General features: G+C 47.7%; 1 protein-coding gene across 1 annotated transcript in view; it reads left to right on the plus strand.

Annotated features, from left to right (window-relative positions):
* The window catches only part of LOC147093414 (uncharacterized), a 99,089-nt gene that overhangs the window by 25,129 nt on the left and 46,607 nt on the right, over positions 1 to 27,353 (plus strand). Inside the window, exon 2 of the mRNA XM_085974207.1 lies at positions 2,134 to 2,989. Coding sequence (XP_085830333.1) covers positions 2,134 to 2,989 — 856 coding nt within the window. The remainder of the gene's footprint in view (positions 1 to 2,133; positions 2,990 to 27,353) is intronic.

Genomic DNA, 27,353 nt, shown 5'->3' on the forward strand with positions numbered 1-27,353 from the left:
CGCCTCGGAGCGGCACGTGTGGAGTAGTGGGAGGGGGCGGGGCCTGTTCAGAGCTCACCTCCAACAATGAGAACAACAACAACTTGTATTTCTATAGCGCCTTTAATGTAGGAAAACCTCCCAAGGCGCTGCACGGGAGTATTGTAAGACATTGAAAAATGTGACCCCGAGCCACAGAAGGAGAAATTCGGGCAGATGGCCAAAAGCTTGGTCACAGAGGTGGGTTTTGATCAGCCATGATCTCATTGAATGGCGGAGCAGGCTCGAGGGGCCGAATGGCCGACTCCTGCTCCTGTTTTCTATGAAAGAAAGGCGGAGAGGTTCAGAGAGGGAATTCCAGAGCTTAGGGCCGAGGCAACAGAAGACACGGCCACTGATGGTGCAGCGATTATAATCAGGGATGCTCAAGAGGGCAAAATTGGAGGAACGCAGATGTCTCGGGGTGGGGGGGGAGGAGGTTGTTTTCTTTGGAACCGAGGAGGCTGAGGGGAGACCTCATTGGGGTGTATAAAAGTATGAGGGGCCGAGATAGGAAGGACTTATTTCCCTCGGCAGAGGGGTCCACAACCAGGGGGCATAGATTTAAAGTAATTGGTCGGAGCTTTAGAGGGGAGTTGAGGAGAAATGTTTTCACCCAGAGGGTGGTGGGGGCCTGGAACTCACTGCCTGACAGGGAGCCAATGTAGGTCAGCGAGCACAGGGGTGATGGGTGAACGGGACCCGGCGTTGAGTTACGACATGGGTAGTTTTGGATGACCTCAAGTTTACGTGGGGTGGAACGTGGGAAGCCTGCCAGGAGTGCATTGGAATAGTCGAGTCTAGAGGTAACAAAGGCCCGGGTGAGGGTTTCAGCAGTGGATGAGCTGAGGCAAGGGTGGAGACAGGCGATGTTACCGAGGTGGAAATAGGCGGTCTTTGTTATGCTGCGGATATGTGTTCGGAAGCTCATTTCAGGGTCAAATATGACACCAAGGTTGCGAACAGTGTGGTTCAGCCTCAGACAGATGTTAGGGGGAGGGATGGAGTCAGTGGCTAGGGAACAGAGTTTGTGGCAGGGACTGAAAACAATTGCTTTAGTCGTCCTAATATTTAATTGGAGAAAATTTCTGCTCACCCAGAACCGGATTAGAGATCGTGGAGGGGTCGAGAGAAGTGATGGTGAGGTCGACCTGGGTGTCGTCAGCGTACATGTGGAAACTGACGCTGTGTTTTCAGATGATGTCGCCAAGGGGCAGCATTTAGATGAGAAATAGGAGGGGCCCAGGGATAGATCCTTGGGGGACACCAGAGGTAACGATGCGGGAGCGGGAAGAGAAGCCGTTGCAGGTGATTCTGTGGCTACGATTAGATAGATAAGAATGGAACCAGGCGAGTGCAGTCCCACCCAGCTGGACGACGGTGGAGAGGCGTTGGGAGAAGGATGGAGTGGTCAACCATGTCAAAGGCTGCAGACAAGTCAGGAAGGATGAGGAGGGATAGTTTACCTTTGTCACAGTCACAAAGGATGTCATTTGATGAGACTTGATTTGACTTCAGGGCCAAGTCAATAAGATGGATTGGGCTGTTTCTGGCCCGCTGGTTATTGTGGGCACGGCTGGACACCAGTGGGACCGGCACTACCCTGTTTGTTCTTTGAGGCAAAATAAGCCAAAAAAGTTCCTGCTGCCCCCTTACCCTTTCTACATTCCTTTTACAGGGTTATAGAAGTGGAGCATTTACAGACAGGAAGCTCAAACCAAACATCACCTCAAGATCTGAGAGTTACGCGATTCCTCAGGACCTGATTCAATCGCTCCTCCAATCTGCTGGCACCCCCGTGAGTTCACACTGGGGAGAGAACTTTTAAATGTTCTGAAAGAGCTTCAAAATCTACAAATAACTGAATCAACACCAGTGGCCACACACTGGGGGAAATCCGGGCCCCGTGTCTGGGAAGGGGTTCACTCAGCCATCCGCTCCAATGATACACCAGCAAATTCACACTAGAGAGAGACCTTTAACCCGCTCCATGTGTGGGAAGGGATTAATTGCACCATCCGTGCTGCTGAGACACCAGCTTGTCCACGCCGATGAGAGACCGTTGACCTTCTCCGTGTTTTTGAAGTGATTCTCTCATTCTGCCACCCTCCTGAGACACCAGCTTGTTCACATTAAATGTTCTGACTGTGGGAAGAGATTTAAAACCTCTGGGGATCTGAAGGTACACCAGCGAGTTCACACTGGGGAGAGACCATTTACATGTTCTGTCTGTGGGAAGAGCTTTAAAAGGTCCGGGGAGCTGAAGGTACACCAGCAAGTTCACACTGGGGAGAGGCGGTTCACCTGCTCCGTGTGTGGGAAGGGATTCACTCAGTCATCCCACCTGCTGACACACCAGCGAGTTCACACTGGGGAGAGGCCATTCACCTGCTCTGTGTGTGGGAAGGGATTCACTCAGTCATCCACCCTGTTGACACACCAGCGATATCACACTGATGAGAGACCATTTAAATGTTCTGACTGTGCGAAGAGCTTTAAAACCTCTGGGGATCTGAAGGTACACCAGCGAATTCACACTGATGAAAGACCATTTACATGTTCTGTCTGTGGGAAGAGCTTTAAAAGGTCCAAGGAGCTGAAGAGACACCAGCAATTTCACACTGGGGAGAAGCCGTTCACCTGCTCCGTGTGTGGGAAGGGATTCACCCAGTCCTCGACTCTGCTCGAACACCAACGAGTTCACAGTGATGAGAGACCATTTAAATGTTCTGACTGTGGGAAGCGCTTTAAAACCTCTGGGGATCTGAAGCAACACCAGCGAGTTCACTCCGATCAGAGACCGTTTACATGTTCTGACTGCGGGAAGAGCTTTAAAAGCTCCAGGAATCTGAAGGTACACCAGCGAGTTCACACTGGGGAGAAGTTGTTCACCTGCTCCGTGTGTGAGAAGGGATTCGCTCAGTTCTCCAACCTGCTGAGACACCAGCGAGTTCACACCGTTATAGTCATAGAGTCATAACGGCACAGAAGGAGGCCATTCGGCCCATCGAGTCCGTGCCAGCTCTCTGTAGAGCAATCCAGTCATTCCCATTCCCCCGCTCTATCCCCGTAGCCCTGCGAGTTTATTTCCCTCAAGTATCTATCCAGTCTCCCCTTGAAAACATTGAGTGTCTCCGCTTCCACCACTTCCGTCGGCAGCGAGTTCCAGGTCCTTGCCACTCGCTGCGTAAAAAAGTTTTTCCTCATGTCCCCCCTTTATCTCTTGCCCAAAACCTTAAATCTGTGTCCCCTAGTCCTTGTACCATCAACTAGTGGAAACAGCCTTTCCCCATCTAGCCTATTCAAACCCGTCATAATCTTGTACACCTCTATCAAATCACCCCTCAACCGCCTTTGCTCTAAGGAAAACAAATCCAGCTTCTTCAACCTGTCCTTGTAGCTAAGATCCCCCATCCCCAGACCATTCTGGTAAATCTCCTCTGCACCCTCTCAATGGCCTTCACATCCTTCCTAAAGTGTGGTGACAAGAACTGGACGCAAGACTCCAGTTGTGGCCTAACCAGCGCTTTATAAAGGTTCAGCATAACTTCTGAGGTGCGAGTTGGGTAGGATTGATTGGGGAATGTCACTCAAAGGGTTGACGGTGGATAGGCAATGGCAAACATTCAAAGACCGCATGGATGTTCTACAGAATTTGTTCATCCCAGTTTGGCATAAAAATAAAACAAAAAAGGTGACTCAACCGTGGCTAACAAGGGAAATTAGGGATAGCATAAGATCAAAGGAGAGGACATATAAATTGGCCAGAAAAAGCAGTAAACCCGAGGATTGGGAGCAGTTTAGGATTCAACAAAGGAGGACAAAGGGATTAATTAAGGGGAAAATTGAATATGAGAATTACGCTTGCAGGGAACATAAAAACTGACTGTAAAAGCTTTTCACAGATATGTGAAGAGAAAAAGATTGCTGAAGTCAAGCGTAGGTCCCTTGCAGTCAGAATCAGGGGAATTTAGAACATAAGAACATAAGAAGTAGGAGCAGGAGTAGGCCATACGGCCCCTCGGGCCTGCTCCGCCATTCAATAGGATCATGGCTGATCCGAACCTAGACTCACGTCCACTTCCCTGCCCACTCCCCATAACCCCTAATTCCCTTATCAGCTAGGAAACTGTCTATCTCCATTTTAAATTTATTTAATGTCGCAGCTTCCACAGCTCTCTGAGGTAGCAAATTCCATAGATTTACTACCCTCTGAGTGAAGAAGTTTCTCCTCAGCTCAGTTTTGAAACGGCAGCCCCTTATTCTAAGATTATGCCCCCTAGTTCTAGTCTCACCCATCAGTGGAAACATCCTCCCCGCATCCACCCGATCAAGCCCCCTCACAATCTTATATGTTTCGATAAGATCGCCTCTCATTCTTCTGAATTCCAATGAGTCGAGGCCCAACCTACTCAACCTTTCCTCATAAGTCAACCCCCTCATCTCCGGAATCAACCGAGTGAACCTTCTCTGAACTGCCTCAAGAGCAAGTATATCTTTTCTTAAATATGGAAACCAAAACTGTATGCAGTATTCCAGGTGTGACCTCACCAGTACCCTGTATAACTGAAGCAAGACTTCCCTGCTTTTATACTCCATCCCCCTTGCAATAAAAGCCAAGATTCCATTGGCCTTCCTGATCACCTGCTGTACCTGCATACTAACCTTCTGTGTTTCATGCACCAGGACCCCCAGATCCCTTTTGTTAGATCAAGGTAATTTCAGTGGACCACACTGATCTGAGGTCAACACACTAAAATAAAAGTTTGCGAGTCCGGTGGTAAGTTTTAAATAGTCGATTTATTGCATCACTTGATTTACACTGTTTGACTTCCTTCATCCGACTAACATCATATTCAAAATGGCTGTTTTTTATACAGCAGCAGATGTACCCGCCCCCTTTATTACAATTGGCTCAGCAGCATGCATGCAGAGCTATGGTTGGTTCAACTACATCACACTGATTGGATCTCTGTTATATCATTCCTTTGTTCTCTAGTTAAGCAGAATCATCACTTTCAGTTTTAAGCTAAGATCAGCACTTTCACAGTTTAAGCTAAATCAGCATTTTCATTGTTCTCAGTTTTTAAGTTAGCCGATGTGACGTTACCAGCTGTGATTGGATCTGATACATCACACCATCCTTTGGCACGCGGTCAACTTAAGCATAATCAGATTTCTTTAAATCATTAGTTTAATCATATTAAAACCTATTATTAAAATGTATTCCCTAACAAGTACCCATGGATTGGAGGGTAGCTAATGTTACCCCACTATTCAAAAAAGGTGGTAGAGAAAAAGCAGGGAATTATAGACCGGTAAGCCTGACAATCGGTAGTGGGGAAAATGCTAGAGTCCATTATAAAAGATGTAATATCAGAGCACTTGGAAAGCAGTGACAGGATCGGACAAAGTCAACATGGATTTACAAAAAGTAAATCATGCTTGACTAATCTACTGGAATTTTTTGAGGATGTAACTGGTAAAATAGATAAGGGACAACCAGTGGATGTGGTGTATTTGGACTTTCAGAAGGCTTTCGATAAGGTCCTGCATAAGAGATTAGCGTGCAAAATTAAGGCACATGGGATTGGGGGCAAGGTATTGACTTGGATAGAGAACTGGTTGGCGGACAGAAAGCAAAGAGTTGGATTAAACGGGTCGTTTTCCGAGTGGCAGGCAGTGACTAGTGGGGTACCACAAGGATCGGTCCTAGGACCCCAGCTGTTCACAATATATATTAATGATCTGGACGAGGGAATTGGATGTAATATCTCCAAATTTGCAGATGACACAAAGCTGTGTGGGAGGGTATGCTGTGAGGAGGATGTCGTGAAACTCCAGTACGATTTGGACAGGTTGGGTGATTGGGCAGAAACATGGCAAATGCACTATAATGTGGATAAATGCGAGGTTATCCACTTGGTGGCAAAAACAGGAAGGCAGATTATTTTTTCAATGGCAATAGATTGGGAGAAAGGGAAGTGCAAAGAGACCTGGGTGTTCTTGTGCACCAGTCGCTGAAGGTAAGCATGCAGGTGCAGCAGGCGGTTAAGAAGGCAAATGGTATGTTGGCCTTCGTAGCAAGAGGGTTTGAGTACAGGAACAAGGAAGTCTTGCTGCAGTTGTACAGGGCCTTGGTGAGACCGCACCTTGAGTATTGCGTGCAGTTTTGGTCGCCTTATCCGAGGAAGGACATTCTTGCCACGGAAGGAGTGCAGCGAAGATTCACCAGGCTGATACCTGGGATGGCAGGAATGACGTATGAGGAGAGATTGTGTCAATTGGGCTTATACACACTGGAGTTTAGAAGACTGAGAGGGGATCTCATCGAAACCTATAAAATTCTGTCAGGCCTGGACAGGCGATGCAGGAAGGATGTTTCTGATGGCCGGGGAGTCCAGAACCAGGGGTCATAGTCTACGGATAAGGGGTAAGCCATTTAGGACTGAAATGAGGAGGAATTTCTTCACCCAGAGAGTGGTGAACCTGTGGAATTCTCTGCCACAGAGGGCGGTGGAGGCCAATTCATTAAATATATTCAAGAAATAATTGGATATATTTCTTGAGGCTAAAGGGATCAAGGGATATGGGGAGAAGGCAGGGACAGGGTACTGAATTTGGATGATCAGCAATGATCTCATTGAATGGTGGAGCAGGCTCGAAGGGCCAAATGGCCTACTCCTGCTCCTATCTTCTATGTTTCTAAGGGTAAGGGGTAAGCCATTTAGGACAGATATGAGGAGGAATTTCTTCACCCAGAGAGTGGTGAACCTGTAGAATTCTCTACCACAGAAGGCAGTTGAGGCCAATTCATTAAATATATTCAAGAAGGAGTTGGATATATTGCTTAAGGCTAAAGGAATCAAGGGATATGGGGAGAAGGCAGGGACAGGGTACTGAATTTGGATGATCAGCCATGATCCCATTGAATGGTGGAGCAGGCTCGAAGGGCTGAATGGCCTACTCCTATCTTCTATGTTTCTATGTTAACCCTTGAAGTCCAGGTATCATTCTGGTAAACCTACGCTGCACTCCCTCCAAGGCCAATATATCCTTCCTAAGGTGTGATGCCCAGAACTGCTCACAGTGCTCCAGGTGTGGTCTAACCAGGGTTTTGTACAGCTGCAGGGTTTTGGCCTCAGCTGGAGTCTTGTGTACAGTTCTGGGCACCACACTTGAGGAAGGATGTCAAGGCCTTGGAGAGGGTGCAGAGGAGGTTGACCAGGATGGTACCAGGGATGAGGGACTTCAGTTATGTGGAGAGACTGGAGAAGCTGGGATTGTTCCCCTTAGAGCAGAGAAGGTTAAGAGGAGACCTAATGGAGGTGTTCAAAATGATGAGGGGTTTTGATCGAGCAATTAGGGAGAAACTGTTCACTCTGGCAAGTGGGTCGATAACCAAAGCTCACAGATTTAAAATAGTTGCTAAAAGAACTAGAGGGGAAATGAGGAGAATTGTTTTCACACAGGGTTGTTCAGATCTGGAACGCACCATCTGAAAGGATGCTGGAATCAGGTTCCACAGGAACTTTCAAACGGTAATTGGACATGTACTTGAGGAGGATGAGTTTTCAGAGTTCTGAGGATAAAGCTGGGGTTTGGGACTAAATTGGACAGCTCTTTCAAAGACACAGCAGGCAAAGACATGATGGGCCGAATCACCTCCTTCTGTGCTGTGTGTGAAGTCGCTGGTGTTCCTTAAGGATGTTAGAGCTTTTAAAGCTCTTCCCACAGTCAGAACATTTAAGGGGCCTCTCGTCAGTGTGAACAAGCTGGTGTGTCAGCAGGTTGGATGACTGAGTGAATCGCTTCCCACACACGGAGCAAGTGAACGGTCTCTCCCCAGTGTGAACAAGCTGGTGTGTCAGCAGGTTGGATGACTGAGTGAATCGCTTCCCACACACAGAGCAGGTGAACGGTCTCTCCCCAGTGTGAACTCGCTGATGTATCAGCAGGTGGGATGACTGAGTGAATCCCTTCCCACACACGGAGCAGGTGAACGGCCTCTCCCCAGTGTGTAGGTGTTGATGTTGCTTGAGCTCCCCGGAGCTTTTAAATCTCTTCCCACACTTAGAACATTGAAAGGGCCTCTCGTCAGTGTGAACTCGCTGATGTACCAGCAGGTCCCCAGAGCTTTTAAAGCTCTTCCCACAGTCAGTACATTGAAAGGGCCTCTCGTCAGTGTGAACTCGCTGATGTACCAGCAGGTGGGATGACTGAATGAATCCCTTCCCACACACAGAGCAGGTGAACGGCCTCTCCCCAGTGTGTAGGAGCCAGTGTCCCTTCAGCTCCTGGGGGCTTTTAAAGCTCTTCCCACAGTCAGAACATTTAAAGGGTCTCTCGTCAGTGTGAACAAGTTGGTGTTGCTTTAGTTCCCTGGGGCTTTTAAAGCTCTTCCCACAGTCAGAACATTGAAATGGTCTCTCATCAGTGTGGACAAGCTGGTGTGCCTTCAGATACTGAATGCTTTTAAAGCTCTTCCCACAGTCAGAACATTGAAATGGTCTCTCATCAGTGTGGAGAAGTTGGTGTTGCTTTAGTTCCCTGGGGCTTTTAAAGCTCTTCCCACAGTCAGAACATTGAAATGGTCTCTCATCAGTGTGAACAAGCTGGTGTCCCTTCAGATACTGAGCGCTTTTAAAGCTCTTCCCACAGTCAGGACACTGAAATGGTCTCTCCCCAGTGTGAACAAGCTGGTGTTGCACCAGATGTCCGGGGCTTTTAAAGCTCTTCCCACAGTCAGAACATTGAAATGGTCTCTCCCCAGTGTGAACTCCCTGGTGTGTTTGCAGGTGGGATGAACAAACAAATCCCTTTCCACACATGGACCAGGTGAACGGACTGTCCCTGGTGTGACTGCGCCGTTGAACTTCCAATACAGACGGGGAACTGAATCCCTTTCCGCCGTCCCCACCTTTACCCGGTTTCTCCCCGGTGTGACGGTGCACGTGTCTCACCAGGTCAGGTGATCGGCTGAATCCGTGTCCACACACTGAACACGTGTGCGGTTTGTCTGCGTTGCGATCCCTGCTCTCTCCTTCCATGTGCAAAGGCCGATGATATTCAGGTCCTGATGAATCCAGCGACTCTGTCAGATCTTGACATGATGTTTGGTCTGAGCTTCCCGCCTGTAACTGCTCCACTTCTATAACCCTGTAAATTGAGATCAGAAAAGGATCAGAGGCAAACTGTTGTTTAATTTTCCCCTTTCCGAACCTAGGGGCAGTGAAGCTGATTTTCAGGCCCCAGCTGCTGCACAGGTTGGTTGAAAAGATCAGCAGTAATGGCGGCTGTAATACCCACAAGCCCCCGCACTCCAGAAAGCACTCTGTTGACTCTGAGTCCCACGCATATGCTCATGGCCCCCGCGCTCTCCCTCCTGCTCTACAATCGCCCGTCCCGATCGGTCCGCAACACGCATGCTCAGCACACAAAACCCCGCGGTTGGAACATCGGGCGTGCATGCGGAGCCGCAACATCTGGTACGCGTGAGCGGCTCAGGTGGGGGCGAGTCGGTGTTCCGCCTCAGCCGCCAGGGAGGTGCGCATGCGCAGGACGACCCAACATTCTTCCAGTCAGCAATCACTCCCTCATTTCTTTAATAAAAACAGAAAATGCTGGAAATACTCAGCAGGCCAGGCAGCATCTGTGGAGAGAGAAACAGAGTTAACGTTTCAGGTCAATGACCATTCGTCAGAACTGCTTGTTCTTTAGTGTCAGCCAGTGGCTCAGTGGGTAGCACTCTCGCCTCTGAGTCAGAAAGTTGTGGGTTCATAGTCCCACTCCAGAGACTTGAGCACAAAAATCCAGCTGACACTCCAGTGCAGTGCTGAGGGAGTGCGGCACTGTCGGAGGTCCCGTCTTTCGGATGAGATGTTAAATTGAGGCCCTGTTTGCTCTCTCAGGTGGATGTAAAAGATCCCATGGCATTATTTCAGGAAAGAAAGACTTGCATTTATATAGTGCCACCAGATATCCTAAAGTGCTTTACAGCCAATGAAGTACTACAATGAAGTAGTCACTGTTGTAATGTGGGAAAGAGCAGGGGAATTATCCCCAGTGTCCTAGCCAATGTTTATCCCTCAATCAACATAAAAAAAATGATAGATTATCTGGTCATTATCACATTGCTGTTTGTGGGAGCTTGCTGTGCGCTAATTGACTGCGGCATTTCCTACATTACAACAGTGACTACACTTCAAAAGTACTTCAGTGGCTGTAAAGTACTTTGGGACGTCCGGTGGTGGTGAAAGGCGCTATAGAAATGCAAATCTTTCTTCCTTCTCTGGTCTCACCAGCGACCTCTTACAGCGGTTGATTGACAGCCGAGAGTCCGCGCATGCGCACACGGAACGGCGGTTTGGGCCGAGTCCGGCACAGCGACCCCTCCCGGTCACCAAGGGCAACAACGGCGCATGCCCAGAGGAGCTCAACCCCCCTCCCCACTCGGAGCTGCGCCTGCGCACTCGGATCCTGTCGGACGGAGTCGGCGCGGGGCCATTCCGGGGAAATGCCTTGGTGTCGGTTCCAGAGTCGCGATCGGTGACGCGAAGTGAGTTTTCTCCGCTCCGATTGGGTGGAGAATCGCGCGGGGTGGATCGGGAGAGAAATAGAAAAACCTCAAAGTCCGCGAGGCCCCGGACCGAGCGGCGGCAGTTGGATGGTGCACGTGATCTCCTCGGGGACACGTCACCCGGTCCCGCGGCCTGATCGACGGGATCTTCCGACCAATAGTGAGCGAGTGGGGCGGGACTGGAGGAGCGAGACGGCGGCGGGTCCTCCAACCAATCGGGGAGCCCGAGGGGCGAGACTAGCGGCACCCAGTGGGCGGGCCTGGAGGAGCGAGCCGGCGGCGGGTCCTCCAACCAATCGGGGCGGGGCTTGCGGCACCCAGTGGGCGGGGCTGGAAGAGCGAGCCGGCGGCGGGTCCTCCAACCAATCGGGGAGCCCGAGGGGCGGGACTAGCCCCGGCTGATTGTCTGATCCGCAGGGCAGCGAGTTTCTCCAGTCCCTTATAACAACAGAAAATGCTGGAAAAACTCAGCAGGTCAGGCAACATCCGTGGAGAGAAATTTGAGTTGACGTTTCGGGTTTGACCCTTCTTCAAAACTGGAGAGAAAAGGAACTAGATCGAAGGCAGGGCTGCGATCGGACAAAAGAATAAAAGAACCAAAAGAAGTAAAAGAGATTAGAAGCTAGACGAGATGGTAATATGCTGGGATTAGGTGTAAATTGTACTGGCAGGGCAAAAGATAGCTGCCAGGTGTGAGAGAGAAACAAAAGGAAAGCGGGGGGGGAGGAAAGGAGTGGAAAAATATAAGTGAAAATGAAATAGGGGCCGAGGTTATGATCTGAAATTGTTGAACTCGATATTGAGACCGGAAGGCTGCAGAGTGCCTAATCGGAAGATGAGGTGCTGTTCCTCGAGTTTACGTTGAGCTTCCGTGGAACAGTACAAGAGGCCAAGGACGGTGAGGTCCGAGTGGGAATGGAGCGGTGAATTGAAATGACAGGCGACCGGAAGCTCGGGGTCACCCTTACGGACTGAACGGAGGTGTTCCGCAAAGCGGTCACCCAATCTGCGTTTGGTCTCCCCAATGTCCCTTGTTCAGGGCCCGGGGCCAGGGGAGGCTGTGGGCTTTTATTCCCCGCATTGGACACAAGGCTCTTTGTCTGAGGCATAGGGTGACGTCGCACTGAAACTTTCCGCCCTCCTTTACAAAGATGGCTGCCGTTAACCTGGGCCTGTAAGGGGAAGAAATCCCCGCAACTGCAAACTCGGGATCTTCAGGTTATTATTCGGGGCTTGCCTCCTGCATGAGTTGTTTATGAAGCCTCCCCACCCACCCACCTACCGGTCCATTACTCCCGCCGTCGCGATTTTTACCCGCTGCACCATCGCCCTCCCGGCTTCAGCCCCTCTCCATCCCCAGTAACGCACTGCGCATGTTCAATATACCGGCTCCTCCCGCGCCTGCGCGCTGGGCGCTTGTAGTCTGTGTGCGGCACGTGGTCCACCGTGGGGAGTGCTGGGTAAAAGACCAGATTAGTGAATGGAACATGATTTACTGTGATCAGATTGAGGACTGAACCATGTTCATTCTAGTAGTCATGGTTTGTTTCTGCTGATCTTAATAACTCCTGTATCTACGCTGGAGATTAATATTCTGTTTAAATAGTGACTAAATAAAGCTCGAGGAACAGCACCTCATCTTTCAATTAGGCACTTTACAGCCTTCTGGACTCAACATTGAGTTCAACAATTTCAGACTTTAACCCGTACTCCCATTTTTCATGCTGTATGATTTTGCCATTCCCATTTGCAACATTTTCCAAGACTCGGTTTCACAGCCACATCTCTTTCCTCAGCAACTGTCTCCAGTTCCAACTTATTCCACGTGGATTCCAACTGAACTTCCACCCTTCGTGTTTCAGATCCACCCAGGATAACTTTCCTGCCTCTTACCTTAGTAATATCTGTTACATCTCCAGCTTTTTCCAGTTCTGATGAAGGGTCCCAGACCTGAAATGTTAACTCTGTTTCTCTCTCCATGGATGCTGCCTGGCCTGCTGAGTATTTCCAGCATTTTCTCTTGTTATTTCAGTGAATAAATAAGCTTTGTTTCAAACACACAGTGTGTCAAATATTTGATTTCTCCATGATAAGATTGATGTCCTGTTCCAGACTGTTTAATTTTTGGGCCTTTTCTTACACTAGATTATTTCCGTTCTCATCTCGTTTGCCTTCTACCACATCAAACCCCAAGCTTGCTCCGTTTGAATACACGACTTGTGGGTGTCATAGACTGAACTGTAGTGTCTCACTTACACTCAACTGCCATCAACTGGTCCAGGCAGCGGGCGGTCGAGGGGGTCGTTCGGCCCGACTGCCTGCCTCTCTTCCGGTGGCCCTGGAGATGGAGCACATGGTGTCCGCCGGCAGGCTCGAGGCCTTCCGCGACCGGTGGGCGCTGCGGGGACTGGAGTGCATCATCACCCCGGCCAACGAAATTTTAATTTAAGTTGTTAAGTTTCATTTAATGGTTTTTTAAGTTACAGTTTATTTGTTTATGGTCCCTACAAAAGAGTAAACTCATCTACACACCGCAGGGACTGGAGTGCTTATCACCACAGGTAATGAAATGTTAATTTAATTATTAAGTTTCCTTTAATGTTTCAAGTTAAGCTACAGTTTATTTGTTAACACAAAAGAGCACACTCAGCTGCAATTCCTTTGAACCATAGCTTTATAGAACTATCTTGCATAAGTTTTGAAATCTATTATCTGTATCATTTAACCCTTTGTGGATTCGTTTTAGTAAAACTCCTCCACACAGACTGCACGTGATAACCTTTGAAAGGTTCTGATCTTTGTAGTAGTAATTTCTGAGCTTGATGGTCCAGTTGATTTAATCTCTTGTTACTAACATACCTTGCACTATTTCTTTCATCGAGATAATTATTTCAAATACTTCCATTATCAGGTCTTTAGCTCCTCCATTGATCCCTGTCAATGATCCTTTGTTAGGGGCTGGGGTTAGGGTGTAGGCTTAGGGGTTAGTGGTTGTGGTTAGTGGTTATTGGTTAGGATTGGGGTTCGTGGTTGGGGCTAGTGGTTATTGGTTAGGATTGGGGTTAGTGGTTATTGGTTAGGATTGGGGTTAGTGGTTGGGGCCAGTGGTTATTGGTTAGGATTGGGGTTAGTGTTGGGGTTAGTGGATATTGGTTACGATTGGGGTTAGTGGTTGGGGCCAGTGGTTATCGGTTAGGATTGGGGTTAGTGTTGGGGTTAGTGGATATTGGTTACGATTGGGGTTAGTGGTAAGGGTTAGTGGTTATTGGTTAGGATTGGGGTTAGTGGTTATTTGTTAGGAATGGGGTTAGTGGTTGGGGTTAGTTGTTATTGGTTAGGATTAGGGTTAGTGGTTGGGGTTAGTTGTTATTGGTTAGGATTGGGGTTAGTGGTTGGGGCCAGTGGTTATTGGTTAGGATTGGGGTTAGTGGTTGGGGTTAGTGGTTATTGGTTAGGATTGGGGTTAGTGGTTGGGGCCAGTGGTTATTGGTTAGGATTAGGGTTAGTGGTTGGGGCCAGTGGTTATTGGTTAGGATTGGGGTTAGTGGTTGGGGCCTGTGGTTAATGGTTAGGATTGGGGTTAGTGGTTGGGGGGTAGTGGTTATTGGTTAGGATTGGGGCCAGTGGTTATTGGTTAGGATTGTGGTTAGTGGTTGGGGTCAGTGGTTATTGGTTAGGATTGGGGTTAGTGCTTGGGGCCAATGGTTATTGGTTAGGATTGTGGTTAGTGGTTGGGGTTAGTGGTTATTGGTTAGGATTCGGGTTAGTGGTTGGGGCTACTGGTTATTGGTTAGGATTGGGGTTAGTGGTTGGGGCCAGTGGTTATTGGTTAGGATTGGGGTTAGTGGTTGGGGTTAGTGGTTATTGGTTAGGATTGGGGTTAGTGGTTGGGGTTAGTGGTTATTGGTTAGGATTGGGGCTACTGGTTGGGGTTAGTGGTTATTGGTTACGATTGGGGTTAGTGGTTGGGGCTAGTGGTTATTGGTTAGGATTGGGGTCAGTGGTTGGGGTTAGTGGTTATTGGTTAGGATTTGGGTTAGTGGTTGGGGTTAGTGGTTATTGGTTAGGATTTGGGTTAGTGGTTGGGGCTAGTGGTTATTGGTTAGGATTGGGGTCAGTGGTTGGGGCCAGTGGTTATTGGTTAGGATTGTGGTTAGTGGTTGGGGTTAGTGGTTATTGGTTAGGATTGGGGTTTGTGGTTGGGGCTAGTGGTTATTGGTTACGATTGGGGTTGGGGCCAGTGGTAATTGGTTAGGATTGGGGTTAGTGGTTGGGGTTAGTGGTTATTGGTTAGGATTGGGGTTAGTGGTTGGGGTTAGTGGTTATTGGTTAGGATTGGGGCTACTGGTTGGGGTTAGTGGTTATTGGTTACGATTGGGGTTAGTGGTTGGGGCTAGTGGTTATTGGTTAGGATTGGGGTCAGTGGTTGGGGTTAGTGGTTATTGGTTAGGATTTGGGTTAGTGGTTGGGGTTAGTGGTTATTGGTTAGGATTTGGGTTAGTGGTTGGGGCTAGTGGTTATTGGTTAGGATTGGGGTCAGTGGTTGGGGCCAGTGGTTATTGGTTAGGATTGTGGTTAGTGGTTGGGGTTAGTGGTTATTGGTTAGGATTGGGGTTTGTGGTTGGGGCTAGTGGTTATTGGTTACGATTGGGGTTGGGGCCAGTGGTTATTGGTTAGGATTGGGGTTAGTGGTTGGGGCCAGTGGTTATTGGTTAGGATTGTGGTTAGTGGTTGGGGTTAGTGGTTATTGGTTAGGATTGGGGTTTGTGGTTGGGGCTAGTGGTTATTGGTTACGATTTGGGTTAGTGGTTGGGGCCAGTGGTTATTGGTTAGAATTGGGGTTAGTGGTTGGGGCCAGTGGTTATTGGTTAGGATTGGGGTTAGTGGTTGGGGCATTGGTTATTGGTTAGGATTGGGGTTAGTGGTTGGGGTCAGTCGTTATTGGTTAGGATTGGGATTAGTGGTTGGGGCCAGTGGTTATTGGTTAGGATTGGGGTTAGTGGTTGGGGTCAGTGGCTATTGGTTAGGATTGGGGTTAGTGCTTGGGGCCAGTGGTTATTGGTTATTGGTTAGGATTGGGGTTGGTGGTTGGGGCCAGTGGTTATTGGTTAGGATTGCGGTTAGTGGTTGGGGCTAGTGGTTATTGGTTAGGATTGGGGTTAGTGGGTATTGGTTAGGATTGGGGTTAGTGTTTATTGGTTAGGATTGTGGGTAGTGGTTGGGGCCAGTGGTTATTGGTTAGGATTGGGGTTAGTGGTTGGGGCTAGTGGTTATTGGTTAGGATTGGGGTTAGTGGTTGGGGCCAGTGGTTATTGGTTAGGATTGGGGTTAGTGGTTGGGGTTAGTGGTTATTGGTTAGGATTGGGGTTAGTGGTTGGGGTCAGTGGTTATTGGTTAGGATTGGGGTTAGTGGTTGGGGCCAGTGGCTATTGGTTAGGATTGGGGTTAGTGGTTGGGGTTAGTGGTTATTGGTTTGGATTGGGGTTAGTGGTTGGGGCCAGTGGTTATTGGTTAGGATTGGGGTTAGTGGTTGGGGTTAGTGGTTATTGGTTAGGATTGGGGTTAGTGGTTGGGGTTAGTGGTTAGTGGTTATTGGTTACGATTGGGGTTAGTGGTTGGGGCCAGTGGTTATTGGTTAGGATTGGGGTCAGTGGTTGGGGTTAGTGGTTATTGGTTAGGATTTGGGTTAGTGGTTGGGGCCAGTGGTTAGTGGTTGGGATTGTGGTTAGTGGTTGGGGTTAGTGGTTATTGGTTAGGATTGGGGTTTGTGGTTGGGGCTAGTGGTTATTGGTTACGATTGGGGTTGGGGCCAGTGGTTATTGGTTAGGATTGGGGTTAGTGGTTGGGGCCAGTGGTTATTGGTTAGGATTGTGGTTAGTGGTTGGGGTTAGTGGTTATTGGTTAGGATTGGGGTTTGTGGTTGGGGCTAGTGGTTATTGGTTACGATTGGGGTTAGTGGTTGGGGCCAGTGGTTATTGGTTAGAATTGGGGTTAGTGGTTGGGGCCAGTGGTTATTGGTTAGGATTGTGGTTAGTGGTTGGGGGGTAGTGATTATTGGCTAGAATTGGGGACAGTGGTTATTGGTTAGGATTGGGGTTAGTGGTTGGGGCATTGGTTATTGGTTAGGATTGGGGTTAGTGGTTGGGGTCAGTCGTTATTGGTTAGGCTTGGGATTGGTGGTTGGGGCCAGTGGTTATTGGTTAGGATTGGGGTTAGTGGTTGGGGTCAGTGGTTATTGGTTAGGATTGGGGTTAGTGCTTGGGGCCAGTGGTTATTGGTTATTGGTTAGGATTGGGGTTGGTGGTTGGGGCCAGTGGTTATTGGTTAGGATTGCGGTTAGTGGTTGGGGCTCGTGGTTATTGGTTAGGATTGGGGTTAGTGGGTATTGGTTAGGATTGCGGTTAGTGTTTATTGGTTAGGATTGTGGGTAGTGGTTGGGGCCAGTGGTTATTGGTTAGGATTGGGGTTAGTGGTTGGGGCTAGTGGTTATTGGTTAGGATTGGGGTTAGTGGTTGGGGCCAGTGGTTATTGGTTAGGATTGGGGTTAGTGGTTGGGGTTAGTGGTTATTGGTTAGGATTGGGGTTAGCGGTTGGGGCCAGTGGTTATTGGTTAGGATTGGGGTTAGTGGTTGGGGCCAGTGGCTATTGGTTAGGATTGGGGTTAGTGGTTGGGGTTAGTGGTTATTGGTTTGGATTGGGGTTAGTGGTTGGGGCCAGTGGTTATGGGTTAGGATTGGGGTTAGTGGTTATTGGTTAGGATTGGGGTTAGTGGTTGGTGTTAGTGATTATTGGTTGGGACTGGGGTTAGTGGTTGGGGTTAGTGGTTATTGGTTAGGATTGGGGTTAGTGGTTGGGGTTAGTGGTTATTGGTTAGGATTGGGGTTAGTGGTTGGGGTTAGTGGTTATTGGTTACAATTGGGGTTAGTGGTTGGGGCCAGTGGTTATTGGTTAGGATTGTGGTTACTGGTTGGGGTTCGTGGTTATTGGTTAGGATTGTGGTTAGTGGTTGTGGCCTGTGGTTATTGGTTAGGATTGGGGCTAGTGGTTGGGGCCAGTGGTTTTTGATTAGGATTGGGGTCAGTGGTTGGAGTTAGTGGTTATTGGTTAGGTTTGGGGTTAGTGGTTATTGGTTAGGATTGGGGTTAGTGGTTGCTGGTTAGGATTGGGGTTAGTGGTTGGGGTTAGTGGTTATTGGTTAGGATTGGGGTTAGTGGCTGGGCCAGTGGTTATTGGTTAGGATTGGGGTTAGTGGTTGGGGTTACTGATTATTGCTTAGGATTGGGGTTAGTGGTTGTGGCTAGTGGTTATTGGTTACGATTGGGGTTGGGGCCAGTGGTTATTGGTTAGGATTGGGGTTAGTGGTTGGGGCCAGTGGTTATTGGTTAGGATTGTGGTTAGTGGTTGGGGTTAGTGGTTATTGGTTAGGATTGGGGTTTGTGGTTGGGGCTAGTGGTTATTGGTTAGGATTGGGGTTGGGGCCAGTGGTTATTGGTTAGGATTGGGGTTAGTGGTTGGGGCCAGTGGTTATTGGTTAGGATTGTGGTTAGTGGTTGGGGTTAGTGGTTATTGGTTAGGATTGGGGTTTGTGGTTGGGGCTAGTGGTTATTGGTTACGATTGGGGTTGGGGCCAGTGGTTATTGGTTAGGATTGGGGTTAGTGGTTGGGGCCAGTGGTTATTGGTTAGAATTGGGGTTAGTGGTTGGGGCCAGTGGTTATTGGTTAGGATTGGGGTTAGTGGTTGGGGCATTGGTTATTGGTTAGGATTGGGGTTAGTGGTTGGGGTCAGTCGTTATTGGTTAGGATTGGGATTAGTGGTTGGGGCCAGTGGTTATTGGTTAGGATTGGGGTTAGTGGTTGGGGTCAGTGGCTATTGGTTAGGATTGGGGTTAGTGCTTGGGGCCAGTGGTTATTGGTTATTGGTTAGGATTGGGGTTGGTGGTTGGGGCCAGTGGTTATTGGTTAGGATTGCGGTTAGTGGTTGGGGCTAGTGGTTATTGGTTAGGATTGGGGTTAGTGGGTATTGGTTAGGATTGGGGTTAGTGTTTATTGGTTAGGATTGTGGGTAGTGGTTGGGGCCAGTGGTTATTGGTTAGGATTGGGGTTAGTGGTTGGGGCTAGTGGTTATTGGTTAGGATTGGGGTTAGTGGTTGGGGCCAGTGGTTATTGGTTAGGATTGGGGTTAGTGGTTGGGGTTAGTGGTTATTGGTTAGGATTGGGGTTAGTGGTTGGGGCCAGTGGTTATTGGTTAGGATTGGGGTTAGTGGTTGGGGCCAGTGGCTATTGGTTAGGATTGGGGTTAGTGGTTGGGGTTAGTGGTTATTGGTTTGGATTGGGGTTAGTGGTTGGGGTTAGTGGTTATTGGTTAGGATTGGGGTTAGTGGTTGGGGCCAGTGGTTATTGGTTAGGATTGGGGTTAGTGGTTGGGGTTAGTGGTTATTGGTTAGGATTGGGGTTAGTGGTTGGGGTTAGTGGTTATTGGTTAGGATTGGGGTTAGTGGTTGGGGTTAGTGGTTAGTGGTTATTGGTTACGATTGGGGTTAGTGGTTGGGGCCAGTGGTTATTGGTTAGGATTGGGGTCAGTGGTTGGGGTTAGTGGTTATTGGTTAGGATTTGGGTTAGTGGTTGGGGCCAGTGGTTAGTGGTTGGGATTGTGGTTAGTGGTTGGGGTTAGTGGTTATTGGTTAGGATTGGGGTTTGTGGTTGGGGCTAGTGGTTATTGGTTACGATTGGGGTTGGGGCCAGTGGTTATTGGTTAGGATTGGGGTTAGTGGTTGGGGCCAGTGGTTATTGGTTAGGATTGTGGTTAGTGGTTGGGGTTAGTGGTTATTGGTTAGGATTGGGGTTTGTGGTTGGGGCTAGTGGTTATTGGTTACGATTGGGGTTAGTGGTTGGGGCCAGTGGTTATTGGTTAGAATTGGGGTTAGTGGTTGGGGCCAGTGGTTATTGGTTAGGATTGTGGTTAGTGGTTGGGGGGTAGTGATTATTGGCTAGAATTGGGGACAGTGGTTATTGGTTAGGATTGGGATTAGTGGTTGGGGTCAGTCGTTATTGGTTAGGCTTGGGATTAGTGGTTGGGGCCAGTGGTTATTGGTTAGGATTGGGGTTAGTGGTTGGGGTCAGTGGTTATTGGTTAGGATTGGGGTTAGTGCTTGGGGCCAGTGGTTATTGGTTATTGGTTAGGATTGGGGTTGGTGGTTGGGGCCAGTGGTTATTGGTTAGGATTGCGGTTAGTGGTTGGGGCTCGTGGTTATTGGTTAGGATTGGGGTTAGTGGGTATTGGTTAGGATTGGGGTTAGTGTTTATTGGTTAGGATTGTGGGTAGTGGTTGGGGCCAGTGGTTATTGGTTAGGATTGGGGTTAGTGGTTGGGGCTAGTGGTTTTTGGTTAGGATTGGGGTTAGTGGTTGGGGCCAGTGGTTATTGGTTAGGATTGGGGTTAGTGGTTGGGGTTAGTGGTTATTGGTTAGGATTGGGGTTAGCGGTTGGGGCCAGTGGTTATTGGTTAGGATTGGGGTTAGTGGTTGGGGCCAGTGGCTATTGGTTAGGATTGGGGTTAGTGGTTGGGGTTAGTGGTTATTGGTTTGGATTGGGGTTAGTGGTTGGGCCCAGTGGTTATGGGTTAGGATTGGGGTTAGTGGTTATTGGTTAGGATTGGGGTTAGTGGTTGGTGTTAGTGATTATTGGTTGGGACTGGGGTTAGTGGTTGGGGTTAGTGGTTATTGGTTAGGATTGGGGTTAGTGGTTGGGGTTAGTGGTTATTGGTTAGGATTGGGGTTAGTGGTTGGGGTTAGTGGTTATTGGTTACGATTGGGGTTAGTGGTTGGGGCCAGTGGTTATTGGTTAGGATTGTGGTTACTGGTTGGGGTTCGTGGTTATTGGTTAGGATTGTGGTTAGTGGTTGTGGCCTGTGGTTATTGGTTAGGATTGGGGCTAGTGGTTGGGGCCAGTGGTTTTTGATTAGGATTGGGGTCAGTGGTTGGAGTTAGTGGTTATTGGTTAGGTTTGGGGTTAGTGGTTATTGGTTAGGATTGGGGTTAGTGGTTGCTGGTTAGGATTGGGGTTAGTGGTTGGGGTTAGTGGTTATTGGTTAGGATTGGGGTTAGTGGCTGGGCCAGTGGTTATTGGTTAGGATTGGGGTTAGTGGTTGGGGTTACTGATTATTGCTTAGGATTGGGGTTAGTGGTTGTGGCCAGTGGTTATTGGTTAGGATTGAGGTTAGTGGTTGCTGGTTAGGATTGGGGTTAGTGGTTGGTGTTAGTGGTTATTGGTTAGGATTGGGGTTAGTGGTTATTGGTTAGGATTGGGGTTAGTGGTTTGGCTTAGTGGACATAGGTTAGGATTGGGGTTAGTAGTTGGGGGTTAGTGGTTATTGGTTAGGGTTGGGGATAGTGGTTGTGGCCAGTGGTTATTGGTTAGGATTGGAGTTAGTGGTTGGGGCCAGTGGTTATTGGTTAGGATTGGGGCTAGTGGTTGTGGTTAGTGGCTATTGGTTAGGATTAGGGTTAGTGGTTGGGGCCTGTCGCTATTGGTTAGGATTGGGGTTAGTGGTTGGGGCCAGTGGTTATTGGTTAGGATTGGGGTTAGTGGTTGGGGCTAGTGGTTATTGGTTAGGATTGGGGTTAGTGGTTACTGGTTAGGATTGGGGTTAATGGTCATTGGTTAGGATTGGGGTTAGTTGTTATTGGTTAGGATTGGTGTTAGTGGTTGGGGCCAGTGGTTATTGGTTAGGATTGGGTTTAGTGGTTACTGGTTAGTGGTTGGGGCCAGTGGTTATTGGTTAGGATTGGGGTCAGTGGTTGGGGTTAGTGGCTATTGGTTAGGATTGCGGTTAGTGGTTGGGGCCAGTGGTTATTGGTTAGGATTGGGGTTAGTGGTTACATAAGAACATAAGAACATAAGAAATAGGAGCAGGAGTAGGCCAATCAGCCCCTCGAGTCTGCTCCGCCATTCAATAAGATCAAGGCTGATCTGATCCTAACCGCCAATCCACTATCACAGAACCATCTCCTGAATCTCCACGAAATAGGAGCAGGATCAGGCTACACGGCCCCTGGGCCCTCTCTGCTACCCACAGGGCCATGACCGATCCGAACCTAGACTCATGTCCAAATTTCTGCCCGCTCCCCATAACCCTTAATTCCCTTTAGTTCTAGGAAACTGTCTATTTCTGTTTTAAATTTATGTAATGATGTAGCTTCTACAGCTTTTCGGGGCAGCATATCTCATGGACCTACCACCCTCTGAGTGAAGTAGTTCCTCCTCATCTCAGTTTTGAAAGAGCAGCCCCTTATTCTAAGACTATGCCCCCTAGTTCTAGTTTCACCCATCATCGGGAACATCCTCCCCACATCCACCCAATCCAACCCCTTCACAATCTTATATGTTTCAATAAGATCGCCTCTCATTCTTCTGAACTCCAATGAGTAGAGTCCCAATCTACTCAACCTCTCCTCATATGTCCATCTCCTCATCCCCGGGATTAACCGAGTGAACCTTCTTTGTACTGGCTCGAGAGCAAGTATGTCCTTTCTTAAGTATGGACACCAAAACTGGACGCAGTATTCCAGGTGTGGTCTCACCAATACCTTGTACAACTGGAGCAATACCTCCCTATTTTTATATTCTATCCCCCTAGCAATGAAAGCCAACATTCCATTGGCCTTCTTAATCACTTGCTGCACCTGCATACTAACCTTTTGAATTTCGTGCACCAGGACCTCCAGATCCCTTTGTACTTCAGTACTTTCCAGTTTCTTGCCATTAAGATAATAACTTGCTCTATGATTTTTCCTGCCAAAGTGCATAACCTCACACTTTCCAGTATTGTATTCCATCTGCCAAATCTCTGCCCACTTACTTAGCCTGTCTATGTCCCCTTGCAGGTTTTTTATGTCCTTCTCACTCACTACTTTCCCTCCCATCTTAGTATCATCTGCAAACTTTGATATGTTACACTCGGTCCCCTCCTCCAAATCGTTAATATTGATTGTAAAGAGTTGGGGACCCAGCACTGACCCCTGCGGAACACCACTAGTTACTGATTGCCAGTCTGAGAATGAACCATTTATCCCAACTCTCTGCCTTCTGTTAGATAGCCAATCCTCTATCCATGCCAGAATATTACCCCCAATCCCGTGACTTTTTATCTTAAGCAATAATCTTTTGTGTGGCACCTTGTCAAATGCCTTTTGGAAGTCTAAATACACTACGTCCACTGGTTCCCCTTTATCCACCCTATATGTTACTTCCTCAAAGAACTCCAGCAAATTTGTCAAACATGACTGCCCCTTCATAAAACCATGCTGACTTTGTCCTATTAAATTATGATTATCCAAATGTCCTGTTACTGTCTCCTTAATAATGGACTCCAAAATTTTACCTACCACAGATGTTAGGCTAACCGGTCTATAGTTTCCAGCCTTCTGTCTACTGCCCTTTTTAAATAAGGGTGTTACATAAGCAGTTTTCCAGTCTGCCGGGACATTTGCCGAGTCCAGGGAGTTTTGGAAAATTATTACCAATGCATCCACAATCCCTACCGCCACTTCCCTCAAGACCCTAGGATGTAAGCCATGAGGTCCAGGTGATTTATCCGCCTTGAGTCCCATTATTTTACCGAGTACCACTTCCTTAGTGATTTTGATCGTGTTTAGCTCCTCCTCCCCTTTAGCCCCCTGTTTGTCCAATGTTGGGATATTCTTAGTGTCTTCTACTGTAATGACTGATATAAAATATTCATTCAGTGTTTTTGCCATCACCATATTTCCCAGCATTAATTTCCCGGTCTCATCCTCTAAGGGACCAACATTTACTTTAGCCACCCTTTTTCTTTTTATATAAATATAAAAACTCTTACTATCTGTTTTTATATTTTATGCTAATTTACTTTCATTGGCTAGGATTGGGGTTAGTGGTTGGGGCCAGTGGTTATTGGTTAGGATTGGGGTTAGTGGTTGGGGCCAGTGGTTAGCGGTTAGGATTGGGGTTAATGTTGGGGTTAGTGGGTATTGGTTACGATTGGGGTTAGTGGTTGGGGTTTGTGGTTATTGGTTAGGATTGGGGTTAGTGGTTGGGGCCAGTGGTTATTGGTTAGGATTGGGGTTTGTGGTTATTGGTTAGGATTGGGGTTAGTGGTTATTGGTTAGGATTGGGGTTAGTGGTTGGGGCCCGTGGTTATTGGTTAGGATTGGGGTTAGTGGTTGGGGCAAGTGGTTATTGGTTAGGATTGGGGTTAGTGGTTGGGGTTAGTGGTTATTGGTTAGGATTGGGTTACTGGTTGGTGTTAGTGGTTATTGGTTAGGATTGGGGTTAGTGGTTGGGGTTAGTGGTTATTGGTTAGGATTGGGGCTAGTGGTTGTGGCAGTGGTTATTGGTTCGGATTGGGGTTAGTGGTTGGGATTGGGGTTAGTGGTTGGGGTTAGTGGTTATTGGTTAGGATTGGGGTTAGTGGTTGGGGTTAGTGGTTATTGATTACGATTGGGGTTAGTGGTTGGGGCCAGTGGTTATTGGTTAGGATTGGGGTTAGTGGTTGGGGTTAGTGGTTATTGATTACGATTGGGGTTAGTGGTTGAGGCCAGTGGTTATTGATTAGGATTGGGGTAAGTGGTTATTGGTTAGGATTGGTGTTAGTGGCTGGGGCCAGTGGTTATTGGTTAGGATTGGGGTTAGTGGTTATTGGGTAATGGTTGGGGCCAGTGGTTATTGGTTAGGATTGGGGTCAGTGGTTGGGGTTAGTGGTTATTGGTTAGGATTGCAGTTAGTGGTTGGGGCCAGTGGTTATTGGTTAGGATTGGGGTTAGTGGTTACATAAGAACATAAGAACATAAGAAATAGGAGCAGGAGTAGGCCAATCAGCCCCTCGAGCCTGCTCCGCCATTCAATAAGATCATGGCTGATCTGATCCTAACCGCAAATCCACTATCACAGAACCATCTCCTGAATCTCCACGAAATAGGAGCAGGATCAGGCTACACGGCCCCTGGGCCCTCTCCGCTACCCACAGGGCCATGACCGATCCGAACCTAGACTCATGTCCAAATTCCTGCCCACACCCCATAACCCTTAATTCCCTTTACTTCTAGGAAACTGTCTATTTCTGTTTTAAATTTATGTAATGATGTAGCTTCTACAGCTTTTTGGGGCAGCATATTCCATGGACCTACCACCCTCTGAGTGAAGTAGTTCCTCCTCATCTCAGTTTTGAAAGAGCAGCCCCTTATTCTAAGACTATGCCCCCTAGTTCTAGTTTCACCCATCATCGGGAACATCCTCCCCACATCCACCCGATCCAACCCCTTCACAATCTTATATGTTTCAATAAGATCGCCTCTCATTCTTCTGAACTCCAATGAGTAGAGTCCCAACCTACTCAACCTCTCCTCATATGTCCATCCCCTCATCCCCGGGATTAACCGAGTGAACCTTCTTTGTACTGACTCGAGAGGAAGTATGTCCTTTCTTAAGTATGGACACCAAAGCTGGACGCAGTATTCCAGGTGCGGTCTCACCAATACCTTGTACAACTGAAGCAATACCTCCCTATTTTTATATTCTATCCCCCTAGCAATGAAAGCTAACATTCCATTGGCCTTCTTAATCACTTGCTGCACCTGCATACTAACCTTTTGAATTTCGTGCACTAGGACCTCCAGATCCCTTTGTACTTCAGTACTTTCCAGTTTCTTGCCATTAAGATAATAACTTGCTCTATGATTTTTCCTGCCAAAGTGCATAACCTCACACTTTCCAGTATTGTATTCCATCTGCCAAATCTCTGCCCACTTACTTAGCCTGTCTATGTCCCCTTGCAGGTTTTTTATGTCCTCCTCACTCACGACTTTCCCTCCCATCTTAGTATCATCTGCAAACTTTGATATGTTACACTCGGCCCCCTCCTCCAAATCGTTAATATTGATTGTAAAGAGTTGGGGACCCAGCACTGACCCCTGCGGAACACCACTAGTTACTGATTGCCAGTCTGAGAATGAACCATTTATCCCAACTCTCTGCCTTCTGTTAGATAGCCAATCCTCTATCCATGCCAGAATATTACCCCCAATCCCGTGATTTTTTATCTTAAGCAATAATCTTTTGTGTGGCACCTTGTCAAATGCCTTTTGGAAGTCTAAATACACTATGTCCACTGGGTCCCCTTTATCCACCCTATATGTTACTTCCTCAAAGAACTCCAGCAAATTTGTCAAACATGACTTCCCCTTCATAAAACCATGCTGACTTTGTCCTATTAAATTATGATTATCCAAATGTCCTGTTACTGTCTCCTTAATAATGGACTCCAAAATTTTACCTACCACAGATGTTAGGCTAACCGGTCTATAGTTTACAGGCTTCTGTCTACTGCCCTTTTTAAATAAGGGTGTTACATTAGCAGTTTTCCAGTCTGCCGGGACCTTTGCCGAGTCCAGGGAGTTTTGGAAAATTATTACCAATGCATCCACAATCCCTACCGCCACTTCCCTCAAGACCCTAGGATGTAAGCCATCAGGTCCAGGTGATTTATCCGCCTTGAGTCCCATTATTTTACCGAGTACCATATCCTTAGTGATATTGATCATGTTTAGCTCCTCCTCCCCTTTAGCCCCCTGTTTGTCCAGTGTTGGGATATTCTTAGTGTCTTCTACTGTAAAGACTGATATAAAATATTCATTCAGTGTTTTTGCCATCACCATATTTCCCACCATTAATTTCCCGGTCTCATCCTCTAAGGGACCAACATTTACTTTAGCCACACTTTTTCTTTTTATATAACTATAAAAACTCTTACTATCTGTTTTTATATTTTTTGCTAATTTACTTTCATTGGTTAGGATTGGGGTTAGTGGTTGGGGCCAGTGGTTATTGGTTGTGGTTGGGGGCAGTGGTTATCAGTTAGGATTGGGGTTGGTGTTGGGGTCAGTGGATATTGGTTACGATTGGGGTTAGTGGTTGGGGTTTGTGGTTATTGGTTAGGATTGGGGTTAGTGGTTGGAGCCAGTGGTTATTGGTTAGGATTGGGGTTAGTGGTTGGGGCTAGTGGTTATTGGTTAGGATTGGGGTTAGTGGTTGGGGCCAGTGGTTATTGGTTAGGATTGGGGTTAGTGTTTATTGGATAAGATTGGGGTTAGTGGTTGGGGTTACTGGTTATTGGTTAGGATTGGGGTTAGTGGTTGGGGCCAGTGGTTATTGGTTAGGATTGGGGTTAGTGGTTGGGGTTAGTGGTTATTGGTTAGGATTGGGGTTAGTGGTTGGGGCCAGTGGTTATTGGTTAGGATTGGGGTTAGTGGTTATTGGTTAGGATTGGGGTTAGTGGTTGGGGCCAGTGGTTATTGGTTAGGATTGGGGTTAGTGGTTGGGGCTAGTGGTTATTGGTTAGGATTGGGGTTAGTGGTTGGGGCCAGTGGTTATTGGTTAGGATTGGGGTTAGTTTTTATTGGTTAAGATTGGAGTTAGTGGTTGGGGTTACTGGTTATTGGTTAGGATTGGGGTTAGTGGTTGGGGCCAGTGGTTATTGGTTAGGATTGGGGTTAGTGGTTGGGGTTAGTGGTTATTGGTTAGGATTGGGGTTAGTGGTTGGGGCCAGTGGTTATTGGTTAGGATTGGGGTTAGTGTTTATTGGTTAAGATTGGAGTTAGTGTTTGGGGTTACTGGTTATTGGTTAGGATTGGGGTTAGTGGTTGGGGTTTGTGGTTATTGGTTAGGATTGGGGTTAGTGGTTGGGGCCAGTGGTTATTGGTTAGGATTGGGGTTAGTGGTTATTG

This window comes from Somniosus microcephalus, unplaced genomic scaffold, assembly GCF_052327205.1.
Source record: "Somniosus microcephalus isolate GS21.2 unplaced genomic scaffold, FLI_Smic_1.0 unresolved_chr1, whole genome shotgun sequence".
Classification (NCBI taxonomy): domain Eukaryota; kingdom Metazoa; phylum Chordata; class Chondrichthyes; order Squaliformes; family Somniosidae; genus Somniosus; species Somniosus microcephalus.